The 12,673-nt window shown below is 38.8% G+C and overlaps 1 protein-coding gene across 5 annotated transcripts in view; it reads left to right on the top strand.

Annotated features, from left to right (window-relative positions):
* STAMBPL1 (STAM binding protein like 1) overlaps positions 1 to 12,673 on the top strand; it is a 59,356-nt gene that overhangs the window by 41,132 nt on the left and 5,551 nt on the right. For 2 of the 5 annotated variants that reach the window (XM_039480866.1, XM_039480869.1), the window contains 7 exons: positions 666 to 883; positions 2,099 to 2,174; positions 3,742 to 3,837; positions 5,502 to 5,856; positions 6,415 to 6,539; positions 7,726 to 7,863; positions 9,930 to 10,042. In XM_039480866.1, the coding sequence (XP_039336800.1) occupies positions 666 to 883; positions 2,099 to 2,174; positions 3,742 to 3,837; positions 5,502 to 5,856; positions 6,415 to 6,539; positions 7,726 to 7,863; positions 9,930 to 10,042 (1,121 nt within the window). The remainder of the gene's footprint in view (positions 1 to 665; positions 884 to 2,098; positions 2,175 to 3,741; positions 3,838 to 5,501; positions 5,857 to 6,414; positions 6,540 to 7,725; positions 7,864 to 9,929; positions 10,043 to 12,673) is intronic. The other 3 variants (XR_005582700.1, XM_039480868.1, XM_039480865.1) reach the window with 2 other exon arrangements.

Genomic DNA, 12,673 nt, shown 5'->3' with positions numbered 1-12,673 from the left:
CATCAGTTAAGCTACACCCAGTAGTAAACATTATATCCAGTGGTGCCTGCACTTGAAATTCTACAGCCACAGTGCTGCTGTAGCATTTCCAGTGTAGACACAACCTATGCCAACAGGAGGGCTTCTCTCCTTGCTGGAGGTACTGCATGTCCCTGAGAGGTGGAAGCTAGGTCAACACAAGGAGGGGAGAAGGGGGGTGATGGCATAGCTACATCTCTCCAATTTGTGGATTTTTCATACCCTTAGGAGATGTAGCTGTGCCTGTGTAAGTTCCAAGTGTAGATCAGGCCTAGGTAGAATACTTTAAATGTCTATAAAAATGGGACACTTTATGGGAATTCATATCTTGGGAAATCTAGGAAACTGCCAAATCAGGTTTATTCTTTTATTTGTTTCACTCTGGTTAATTTAATTCTATCTTTATCTTGTTTCACAACTTTTGTGCTTTTAATATAATTTATTCATTGTTTTTAATGCTATTTAAGAAGCATGATAAAGTTTTTTCATTCTTACTAGCATTTGTGGTTATTTATTGATTTGATTTGATTTAATTAATTTATTGATTTAAATTTAAATTTCCCACAGTGTCTTGAAGAAGGTCATGTATGAATGGGGTCAGCTGTCCAAGGTGAAATGTAATCTATGATATGTTGCTTGTTTTTCAGAAAAAGTTAGCAGCTATGCCTGACCACACAGATGTTTCAGTGAGCCCAGAGGAGCGAGTACGTGCCTTAAGCAAGCTTGCATGTAACATCACAATCAATGAGGATATTACGCCACGTCGTTACTTTAGATCCGGAGTAGAGATGGAGCGCATGGCATCTGTATATCTGGAGGAAGGAAACCTGGAGAATGCTTTTGTTCTTTATAATAAATTTATAACGTAAGGAATAATCTGTACGTTTTTTTACCTTAATGATTCTGATGGATAGATTGATTTGGTAATTTCGCCCTGCCATCAAATAGACACAAAAAGAGTGGCTTTTTACTCCCTCATTCTACTATTCTTCCACACAAAGACTAGACAGAGTCTGTCCCTGAATGAATAAGCCATTGCAAAGTGTCCTGTGCATACTTAGCATGTGATTTTTTTTTCAAAAGGTCATAACTCCATCAAATCAAAAGCAGATTTCACTAGAACACTCAGTTACTTCCTAATTGACAGCTAAGTCCACACCAGATTTAAACTTTCTAAGCAGCCACTTAGGCTGTAGAGCTTTACAAAAAGTTAAATATATAATAATGAGGGGGAATTTCCCTCACTTTGGTATCCTGTTTGTTTGTTCAGACATTGTTGCTTTTGTTTGTTGTTGTTTTTAAACAAACACATGCAACTTTTGGGAACAGAGAGGGCCAGGAAATTTCTATTCTGGAAGATGAACTTTTCAGAAAGCTATGGGTGGCTGTAAACAGGGGTATCCAGTGTGCATCTTACGTGCACAATAGTGATTGATTCTGTCTGTGCTATATAATAATTTGTTTCACCTTATAGCACAGGTTGGTCTGGTTAAAAGTGAGCTGCAGTAGTGCATGTCAGTATGACATGCATGACTTCACATGAAGTCTCTACAGAGACTTCCTCTGTTGGCAGCCTTCTCTCCTACACCTTTGCCACGTTATCATTATTATTATTTGCATTGCAGTAGCTCGTGGAGGCTCAATCCATGAACAAACATAGAATAAAGGACATTCACTGGCCTGAAGATCTTAAATAAGACCTAACAAGTGTGTTCAGAGTGAAAGGGGAATGGAAAGACAAAAGTGATGCTGATAAGATCTGGTTACAAAGGCTAGCTAGTGCCCAGCATGGTGATTTCTGGTGCCATGTGTTAGGTAGTCCTGTTATTACCCATTGCTACTAAAGAACAAGGAAAGGTGCATCCAGCTACAGAAAATAATATAGTGGGGGTTAAGATTTGTGCTGTGATTTCAGTGACTGGTTTAAACCTGTGAAAGCATAGAAAACTGCTATAAATCAAATTGGAATGCAGTGTTCAACATCTGTGATATGCAAAACTTGTTTTCCTCCCAACATAAAAGCTGTTGTGGCTCTTCCTTTGGCTAATAAGGGGGAAAATGTGTGTGTTTAATTTTCTAGTTTATTTGTAGAAAAGCTGCCCAGTCACCGAGACTATCAGCAATGTGCAGTACCAGAAAAACAGGATATCATGAAGGTAGGTTTGCTTTTTCCTGGCATTTCTCAATTTGCTCTCTCAGTAACTGAATTGTTCTTTCCCCAGAACTAACAGATACATTCGGAACCAACTCAGCCTACCAAGACTAAATTCTTATAACTAGCTCCATTAGCAACAAAGTTTCATTTCAGTTTAGTCACTTGATCATTGCTGGGATTCTAATTGCAACCCCTAAAATGTGAATTAATTGGTATCACTGAACAGAGCCAATAGTATATGGATTGTTCGACACTTAGTTAAATCTGTTTATAAAGGATACATATATTTTAAATACCTTAATTTAAAAGCATTTAGGATCTCATCCTGCTTCCATTTAAGAGAATGACCCTTGACTTCAGTAGAAACTAGCTTGACCTCTGAATGCCAGAGGGACATTTGGAATTATTAGTGAACTGTATATTATCTGCTTTACATGTGCTGATAAGCCAAAGTATTTTCTGCTTTCTTTAACACTAAAATATGTACTCCGTTTCCTTTTAATTTTTTCCCCAATTTCTACAGTACTATATTGGTTTCATCATTGCTTTAATTAATGGATGAATTTTTTAATTAGTTCCCTCCTTAGTTTAAAACACCTGAAATTATCCATTAATAGTCACTGAAATATGGAAAACTGTCTCTTCTAGCAGAACCTTGTGCCTCATGCTGCCATTCCACAGTGCATTCCAAGTGATTCCAGAAGGGGGCAATGCACTGATTTGTATGTACTCAGATTCATCTGGCAAAATGCTACACTGATGTTAAATTTTCCAGTTTGTTTGAATTATTTAAACACCCCAATAATTATGGGCCCAAGCTCAATAGAACTACTTGTGTGAGTAAAACTAAGCAAGTATATATAAAGTGCCATGTGATTGAGGTCTATCTTTGTAAGTTTAATACATTTAATAAGGTTCCTTTTGAGGCTTGGTCCACATAATTTTCTTCCGGTTCTTATTCTGCCTTGGGCTTTGAGTCAGAAAAGCATTCAGGAGAGGTGACCAAGCATGTGCTTCAGTTCTGTTAATCATGGGATTAAGTACATTCTTAAGTACTTTAAATTAAGGTCTTGAAACATGTAATATCAAAGACCCCATTCCTGTGGTGAACTCTCCACAAGCAGAACCCTACATCTGAGTGGAGTCCCATCTAGGCTCATCCCAGACAGCTCGTTGCAGGATCTGGGCCAAAGCTGATCTGAAACCTAGAAACAAATTTCACCTGAGCCAGTAATGCCATTTGTCAAATGTCATTTGTGCCTCAGACTGGTTGGAAAAGTGATTTTCCTTTTCTATAAGAAATCTGTTGGCCAGATCTCAGTTGGTGTAAACTGGCATAGCTTCAATGGACTGTGCCAATTGATAACAGGTATGGACATGGCCTTATATATTTGACATGCCTGTAATTAGTATTTTTAACTTTGTTTTGAAATGATTGACTTTTTAAATCTGCCTTCCAGCTGGTTTTCCTTCCCAGCTAATTGTTTGTTTGTTTTTGTTTCGAAGGCAGGAAATCAGTTTAACTTTTTTTTTCTCCTCCCTTTTCCCCCTACCCCCAAACCTAAAAGAAACTGAAAGAGGTTGCATTTCCAAGGACAGATGAATTGAAGAAGGATCTTTTAAAGAAATATAATGCAGAGTACCAAGAATATATGCAAGACAAAGTAAGTCTTATCTGAATTCACATTTAATTTTTAAAGCATTATTCATATGAATGTTTACTTATTTAATCAGGTAGTTATAAATATTACGTAATCAAAATTCAAATAAAAAAGCAGTTGTATGAGCAAAACCTCAAAATTTTACAATTGTTTATGCACTATTAGAAACTGCGTCTTTTGAACTTCTAATAAAGCAGTTTATTTGAAAATAAGTGTGTATGTGTGGTTATTTAGAAATAAATATGTAAATATTTTAGTATTTACTTAATAGAAATGCTTAATGTCTGGCTGTCTTTATCTTTTGTAGAAAAAGCCTCTATTGCAGTTTGGTACAGTTTGGTTAATACTCTTTTATTTGATAAATTCAGATACTGTCATAATGAGTATTTGAATCGGCTCCTTTTCCCTGAAGAAAAAGTAAAATTAGACCACAACACAACTAGTATTCCCTTGAACTCTGACATCCATCAAGGCATTATGAAAGGCACAAAGTTAGGCTAGGTTCTGGTCGACTCGTGAGTGTATTTAAGTAATTATTAAGGGCTGATAGTCATATTCCCACTTTGTGTAATAAAGTCACTGAGAGTAGGATTTGTAGTTCAAAATCTTGTAATGGAAAGAGGTAGAGGAAGTAAGGAACACTGTTCTTTCTCCTATAATGTTTCTCCTAGAATTTGGAATAAGAATCCAAGTTCCCATTTATGATTTGTTTGTGAGGTTTTATTTTGTTTTGTTTGTTGGTTATTGATTAAGTATCTATATTTTAACTTGCTTCTGAAAGTTTGTGTTGCTGTCTCTTTAACAGAAGTGGAGAAGGAATGTTGGAACCTGAAAGTTCCCTGCAGTTAGTGGAATAGCAGTTGGTGTTGGGGAGCTGGGGGAAGATGCGAGTACAGTGAGGACCTAGGTGACCGAGACAGAACAATAAGTAGTGTGGACAAATCCGTACAATGCAAGGTTAAGGGTTGATCTCCATTGAAAACTTACATTGGCATAGCTCCACACCCCCGAGAGGCATAGCTATGACGACCTATCACCTGGTGTAGACAGTACTAGTCAATGGAAGAATTCTTCCTTCAACATAGCAACTGCCTCTCGGGGAGGTGGATTAACTACAGCGATGGGAGAATCCCCCTTTCATTGAAGTGAGGGTCTGTGCAGTGGTTTAAGTGTAGACATACCCTAGGTTTCATGGAAGCAGCCCAAGGGAAATTGAAGTGAAGAATGGAAAAGGGCAGGAGACGGTGCCAGAGAGAGAACTGTGCTGTGAAATCCACCTGAAGATAAATGTGTCCTTGATGATAAAGGCTTGTTTGTGCCTCCTCCCTTTACCCCCCCTATTCAAAACTGACTTTTTTTAGACTAATTATTTCTGCTAAAATATAAGTGGGTCAATGGCAAATACTATTAATACTGAGGTAAATGCATAATGTATCAGAGGTGTGCAGAATGGGAGATCTCTGTTGTCTATCCCTAAGTACATCATGTTTATTATTTTAGAGCACTTCTGTGGGCACAATTGTATTGGGCTGTGTGGCTAACGTATTCCAAAAAGTGTCGTTATTGTCTGATAATAACTAGTTAATCAGTTAGCTTTCCCCTCACCATTTTGTGATGCTTTTAACATTGTCTAAAGGACCTGACCACTTTATTTACATACGTTGCAGAACAAGTGTAAAGCTGAATTCTTAAAGAAACTGGAGCAGCAGAGGTTGATAGAAGCAGAAAAGAAGAGAATTGCGCAGATGCGACAACAGCAGCTTGAAACAGAGCAGTTTCTGTTCTTTGAAGATCAGCTTAAGAAGCAAGAACTAGCCCGAGATCAGAAAATTAAAGAGAATATGGTTATGTCTGAGCAGATTGATGGAAGTGTGTTGTCTTGCATTTCTATGCATCAGAATAACTCCTTATCTACCACATTTTCTGAGAAAGCCAGTAAGAGTGATGCCTCTGTTTCTGCTGGACAGTCTCCTCCAGTAAACCAGGCCTTAAAGCCATCAGCCACTTTAAGCACTGTTCAGAGTAAGTGTTCAGTTGGGCTGTAATGCTCCTCTTCCTCTCCTAACATACTATATGATATCGACCTGCATGTGTTTATTTCATTGTAGCTTTCTCTGACATGGAGGACCAAATGTTCCTGGAATATGTGTGTGTCTGTGCATTACCCTTTGTTTTCTCACCTAAAATGGATACGTACATCTGAGATTACCCATTTCACACCTACAAGTTCAAATAGCTAGGCCTGCAGACATCAGGCCCAATTGCTGTAGGAGCAGGACCAGGTCCACTGTGGTTGCATTTTTAGAGTTCTTCTGAAAATTTGGACCAGGAAGTAGTGCTAGTTCACTGCCTTAGTGAATGCAAGCCAATTAACATTTTGTATTCTTTGATGTACATCTAATAGAAGAAAGGTCATGCTCTGTAAAGTTCTATATTATTCTGAACCAAAACTTCTTTGTGGCAAGTATGGCACTCCCTATGTAAGTCAGTTCAGTTGATCTTTAACTGTGTAAACCTGTTACCTTAGAAAATTTTGCACTGAAGACTAAATTATAAATGCCCTTTCTCCTTGTTTATTAGATCAAGTGGCTGAAGCACTCCGAGGTGTAGTTTTACCCACAGATCTTTGTCACAAATTTCTGCTGCTAGCGGAGGCAAATACAGTAAGAGGAATAGAGACATGTGGAATTCTCTGTGGAAAACTGGTACAGTTGAACCTTCACATTTGTATGGGGAAGGCACTTTTGATAGTACTGTATTTTCCTGTAATGAACTGTTATCAAAGCAAAAGCAGATCTGAAATGTAAGGGCTAGTCTACACTACCGTGCTACATTGGCATAGCTGCATTGATGCAACTGTACTGCTGTAGCACATCTGGTGAAGATACACTATGTCGACGGGAGAGCGCTCTCCCATTGCCATAATTACTCCCCCTCAACGAGAGGTGGAACCTGTGTTGGTAGGAGAGTGTCACTCAGGTGGGTGGCTTTTTTCACACCCCTGAGTGACATAACATACATTGACTTAAGCAGTAATAGAGACAAGCCCTCCGTGTGTAATGTAATTAACTTTATAAAATAATCTTACAAATCCATAAGATTATTTTATTGAATTGTGGTCTGCTGTTTGCATTATTACAGACCTATTTGATCTTAAGTCTCCATAGTTATTGTGGTCATCTACTGTTGGTAAGCTGTACAATTAACCTCTACTACAGGATTTTTCAAGAACATTCCCTGGTATTCATCAAACAAAATGAGGTTTAGTTACAGGAAAACTGAATATTAAAAATGTTAGAAGCTATTGGTGGGTGTTATCAAATTCTTAAAAAAAGATCCACCACTGTCAGCAAATAAAACAAAAATCACTGCTGTTTGTTTTTGCCTATATCCTAGATAATGTTTAGTGGTCAATTAGCTAACTTTGCAGCAGTACTTAATTATCAGATTGCTCCCAGAGCAGGAGGGATAGCACCACTGATCCTGATGCACAGACAGGCAAGTACAAAGAAGTTCAAAGTGCGTTAGACACACATAAAAACCAAGAATAATAAAAACAGGGAAGCATGTTGTGTTTCCAAGCTTCAAAGAAAGTAATCGTATTTTTAACTCTCTTGCTTTCATTCTTAACAGACATCATCTCTCCTTTTAACATTTTTCTGTGTATACACATTTCAAATACGTTTGTTGCTTCTCTGTCTATTGCTGTGATGAAATGCTGGCCAGATTCTTAGCTGGTGTAAACTGGCATAGTTTTTAATTAAACTCAGTGGAGCTACTGCAACTTATAGCAGCTGAGGATCTGACCCTTTATGTCCTCCGATTCATGTTTGGCATTTGTTCATTAGAAGACCATTAATTCAAGTCATCTTCCTACCATGTGTTTTACAGACACACAATGAATTTACTATTACCCATGTAATAGTGCCAAAGCAGTCTGCAGGACCGGATTACTGCGACATGGAGAATGTGGAAGAATTATTCAGCGTTCAGGATCAACACACTCTCCTCACTTTGGGGTGGATCCATGTATGTATGCCTTGTGGATGTTGACTTCTCTGTATTGGCTAGACAGGATATACAGAACCAGCACTGGAAACCTCAGTTTAAAGAAATAATTTGCATGATTTAAACTAATTTTCTCTCTCAGTTTTTGTGCTGGTGATGTGATTTGACACAGCGTCATCCACCAATACAAGCTGTCCTTTACAGCTTCCTAGAAATAAAATGCTGCTTTGCCAGTTTTGCTTGTGCAGCTTCTATTTAAGACAATAGGATCTGTCTGTCTGTTGGCAGAATTTGGCCCAAAATTCTGTCTTACATACACCTCATTCAATACCATTTACATGTCTGACATGTATCCTCAAAAGGAAAAGAGACAGAGACTTCATAAAGTCCACTAGGACTTTGCTATTGATTTTATATGGAATTCACTCAGCTGCTACGGTGACGGACAGCCATTTAAAATCCTAGTGTGTACAAGATAGAATTCAGTGCAGAATTTGGCCCATTTGGCCCTGTTTCTAAAACCATTACTTGCAGGTTTTCAAACTGCAGAGTTTGGATCAAGCAGTTTTGAGCTTTGTGAGTTTATTCCAGGCATGGTGAGAAGAGTTGTGAAATAAATATTAAGAAGTAGAATACTTGACTGAGTATGTTACATAATTTTTTTTAAAAATCAATAGTGAAGAAGATTTTTTTTAAGATAGTAAACATGACAAAAAGAAACCTGCATGCAAAAGAAATTTCAGGCTCTGTTTTGTTAGAATATCTCTTAGATTTTTTTTTTCTATTTCTAATTTGGCTAGTCTTGTAGTCCATGAAATATAAAATGAAACATTAAACATAAATATCTTTGGAAATGAATAAATCAACTCAAAAGTGAACTTCCAAGACTTAGTGCATTAATGACTAAGATCATAAATGGTGAAGTAATGGCTGACCTCTTTGGAGTTCAGGGGCCTGATTGTGATCTCAAATACCACTGTAAATCGGGAATAGCTCCACTGAAAGCCAGAGCATCTGAGATCAGAAGCGCACCCCAGATGTATAAATCAGGAATTTGTATAGCTGCTCTGGAATTTTTTGACTATACTTTTTTTGTTATTGGAAAATGCGAAATTGTCAAAACTGAAACTTCTTGGGGAATGGTCGGTTCTGATGAATTTCCAATTTTGAAAAAAAATTTAAATCAAAGTTTTATGAAGTTTTTTGAAACATCCCACTTTGACTTTTTCTAAGAAAAGTTCAGTTTTTCCTTTTGGAGTAACTTTTTGTTTAAAAATTTTATTTATAGTGTAAAATTGTTAAATGGAAACAAAACATTTTAAAATATCAAAACAAAATATTTCAATTGAATTGAACTGAATAATTTGGGTGAGTTTCAGGACTCAAACATTTTTGAGATTTCAATTTTGGTCCTGATTTGGGTCAGGATTTTTTTTATTCTTTTTAACTTGAAAATTTTCATGGGACAGGAAAATGGTTTACTGGGGCCACCCAGCTATGTCAGTTTCATATTAAATCCATGTTTGCCTTGGAACCAAAGACAGTGATGTAATGTGAACACCATGTAAAATTTCAACCTCCTTCATGCTTCCATTTTCTTATAGGTGTTGATTCACTTTTTACCTTCTAATGACAGTTACTTTCAATTATGTTCTAATTTTTACTTTCTACTTGATGTGGTTGGTGTATGATCCCACTTATAGGGATTTTGGACAATTAAATTAAGTCCTTTGCTCTCTGTCTGCCATCTTGTTATATTCACACATGCCTTTTCAATCTAGATTTGTTTCCTTTCATAAGAACATTAATCTGATAATGTAAGCCTTCATACACATGGTATTAGGGATTTACTCCTGACACTGTAGCATTTAGCTTTGGATTGCTGAGTCATTTATGAAAATTGTCCTCAGAGGTGTGTTGTGCCATAGAAAAGTTAAGGTTTACTAGCAAATAATAAAAACTGAATCTGGGGGAAATGCTAACACTTTCTCTTGTTACAAAATCCTGTTTCTTCTTGAATGGATTTTTGACCTTGACTTGACTAAGAAATACTTTCACTATGCAGAGCTTTCCCTTTCTTTTTGTAGACGCATCCAACACAAACTGCATTCTTATCCAGTGTTGATCTTCATACTCATTGTTCTTATCAGCTAATGTTACCAGAGGCTATTGCAATTGTTTGTTCACCAAAACATAATGAGTGAGTTCTGTTTTTTCTAAGTAATGTTTAGCTATCCCTCCCAGCCTGCTATCTCAAAACTAGATCACCTGCAAAACAGCATCTGAATGTCAACTAAGGTGAAGGAGATAAAAGGTTGTGGTTTTTTTTCCTTGTGTTCTAAATTGATCTAGGCTTGCATTCCAGTGAGCCTGTGTGTGCAATGTTATTTGACTTCACTTTGTCTCCTATTTAATTTTAAAATTCTATAAATGTTGATGCTCCACTCCACTTGGTAGGTGTGACTGCATTTGACTGTAGTAGTTCTAGACTTCATGGATCTCCTTGTCAGGTGTCTCACAGAATTCAAACTGCACTCTCCTTAGTGAAGAAGGTGGATAGTGTAGGTTTTTTAGCTTGTTAATGAAAAACACTGAAGCGATGGGAGGCTAGAGATAAGTCACACTTTATATTAAGGTTCTGTTTTACCAATAGTTTATAAAGTACAAATAAATTACTCAAAGCTGTTTCAAGTACGTTTTTTACAGGCCAAATTTGTAAAGGTATGTTAGCATTGCTCCTCTCTGCATTACAAGGCCTAAGGTCTGGATTCACAAGGAGCTTAGGCATTGCAATGCTGAGCATTGCAACGTGTAACTCCATGGTACCTGGAATTCACACACCCAAGTTGGGTATCCAGGCTCCTCGGGGGGGCGAATTAGGCATTAAGAAAGGCATCAGAAGCCAGAAAACTGAACTGGGAGCCACCTAAGACACCCAGGAGTGAAATACAAAAGAAAGGGCAGGGCTCAAGGCCCAGATCCACCTGCAGCTGGCCTGTGCCAGCAGGGCTTGGGCTAAGAGACTGTTTAAGTACAGTGTAGATGTTTGAGCTCAGGCTGCAGCCCAGGCTCAGGGACTCTCTTACCTCACAGGTTCCTAGAGCCTGGGCTGTTGCCCGAGCCCGAACTTGTACACCACAATTAAACAGCCCCTTAGCCCGAGCTCCAGGAGCCTGAGTCAGCTGGCACAGGCCAGCCGCAGGTGGCTAATTGCAGAGTATATGTGCCCTTGGGTGCCAGAGGCTCCAGCTTCACAGGCTTGACCCCTCTCCTGGAGTTAGGTGCCCAAGAATGGTCAGCCTTTTCTAGCAAAAACAAGAGTAATGAACCTTCCTTCCCCCACTGATGATAGTTCATACCCAGGGATTAGGGCGTTCACTTGGAATGTGGGAGACCTGTTTTCTAATCTCTGCTCTGCCTGATGTGGAGTAGGTCTCCCAAGTTCCAGGTGCATGTCCTAACCAAGTTATTTGGTATTCCAGGTTCCCTTTAGAGGCAACGTGAGTGCAAGAGACTGAGACTCTATATCCCAATGGTTAGGGCACACACCTGGGATGTTGGTCAGTCAATTTCAAGTCCCTGCTCCAATAAATATGTAATTATTTATACAAAGTGTAACCACTCTAACAGGAGCCATTGAGCGATACCTGCCTCAGAATAACGTGAAGTTTAGGGCACTCACTTCTGAGGTGAGAGAGCTGGGTTCAAGTTCCTGCTCCAAATCAGGCAGAGTGGGGATTGCAGCCTGGGTCTCCCACATCCCAGGGGAGTAACCTAACTTCTGAGCTATGGGGCACCCATGTACGCCAGCAAGCCCTGAAAATTCCTGGCTGTCTTTGTGCAGGTTGAGTATATTGTAGCACACCTACCGAATCGGGTCCTGCAAATGAGATACGCAGGGGAACACCTAGTTTCAGAATCCCACCAGCCAGGGCTCAAGCATGAGCAGCTTGTGAGCTGTGGGGTGGCTTCAGGATTTAGGAGGGTTGGCATATGCCTACCAGCAGAAATGAAGGTGCCTTCAGGTCAGTGGTGGTTTTGTGAATGCCAGTGGCACCTAAATGTTGAACATAGATACCTAACTTCCTATATAGGCACATATGTCCCCCCTGTGAATCTAACCCTTAGGAAATGCTGAGTGGAGCAATGCCTACATGCTTTTAAAAATAGCCATATGGAGCAGGTCAATAGATTGCTTGTAATCATGGCTTTTAAACATCTATAATACCTTCTACTGCTATGCTTTAACATCTATTGCATGTCTTACTCATGTCTAACATTGATTAATCCGTTATTAATCCTTTATAAACAATTTATAAATATCAGAGGGGTAGCCGTGTTAGTCTGGATCTGTAAAAGCAGCAAAGAGTCCTGTGGCACCTTATAGACTAACAGACGTATTGGAGCATGAGCTTTCGTGGGTATCTGACGAAGTGGGTATTCACCCATGAAAGCTCATGCTCCAATACATCTGTTAGTCTATAAGGTGCCACAGGACTCTTTGCTGAATTTATAAATAGAATCTTAAAGTGTGACCATGATAAAAAAGCACATGTATGTAATCACTAGCAATGCAGTTTTACCCAGGAGCTGCATGTTATCTTAACTCATCGTGGCTAAAGGAATACAACCAGCATACACATTCTGTCTCCACATACCCCCTACATGTGGCAAAGATATAGCTCTCTGGAACCCCTGTGCAAAATTGCCCTGTACAAAAAGCATTGCTGGCTGTGATGGCTCCTGCGGTCTAGAAGTGGCAGTAACAACCTGGAACATGGCTGTGCCATGACCTGGGTGGTGGAGGGTAGGCAGGATTCTGTTTCTCCTC

The sequence above is a fragment of the Mauremys reevesii genome, linkage group 7, assembly GCF_016161935.1.
Source record: "Mauremys reevesii isolate NIE-2019 linkage group 7, ASM1616193v1, whole genome shotgun sequence".
NCBI classification, from domain to species: domain Eukaryota; kingdom Metazoa; phylum Chordata; order Testudines; family Geoemydidae; genus Mauremys; species Mauremys reevesii.
The sequence above is the reverse complement of the archived record's forward strand: the minus strand, read 5'-3'. Positions and strand labels throughout refer to the sequence as shown.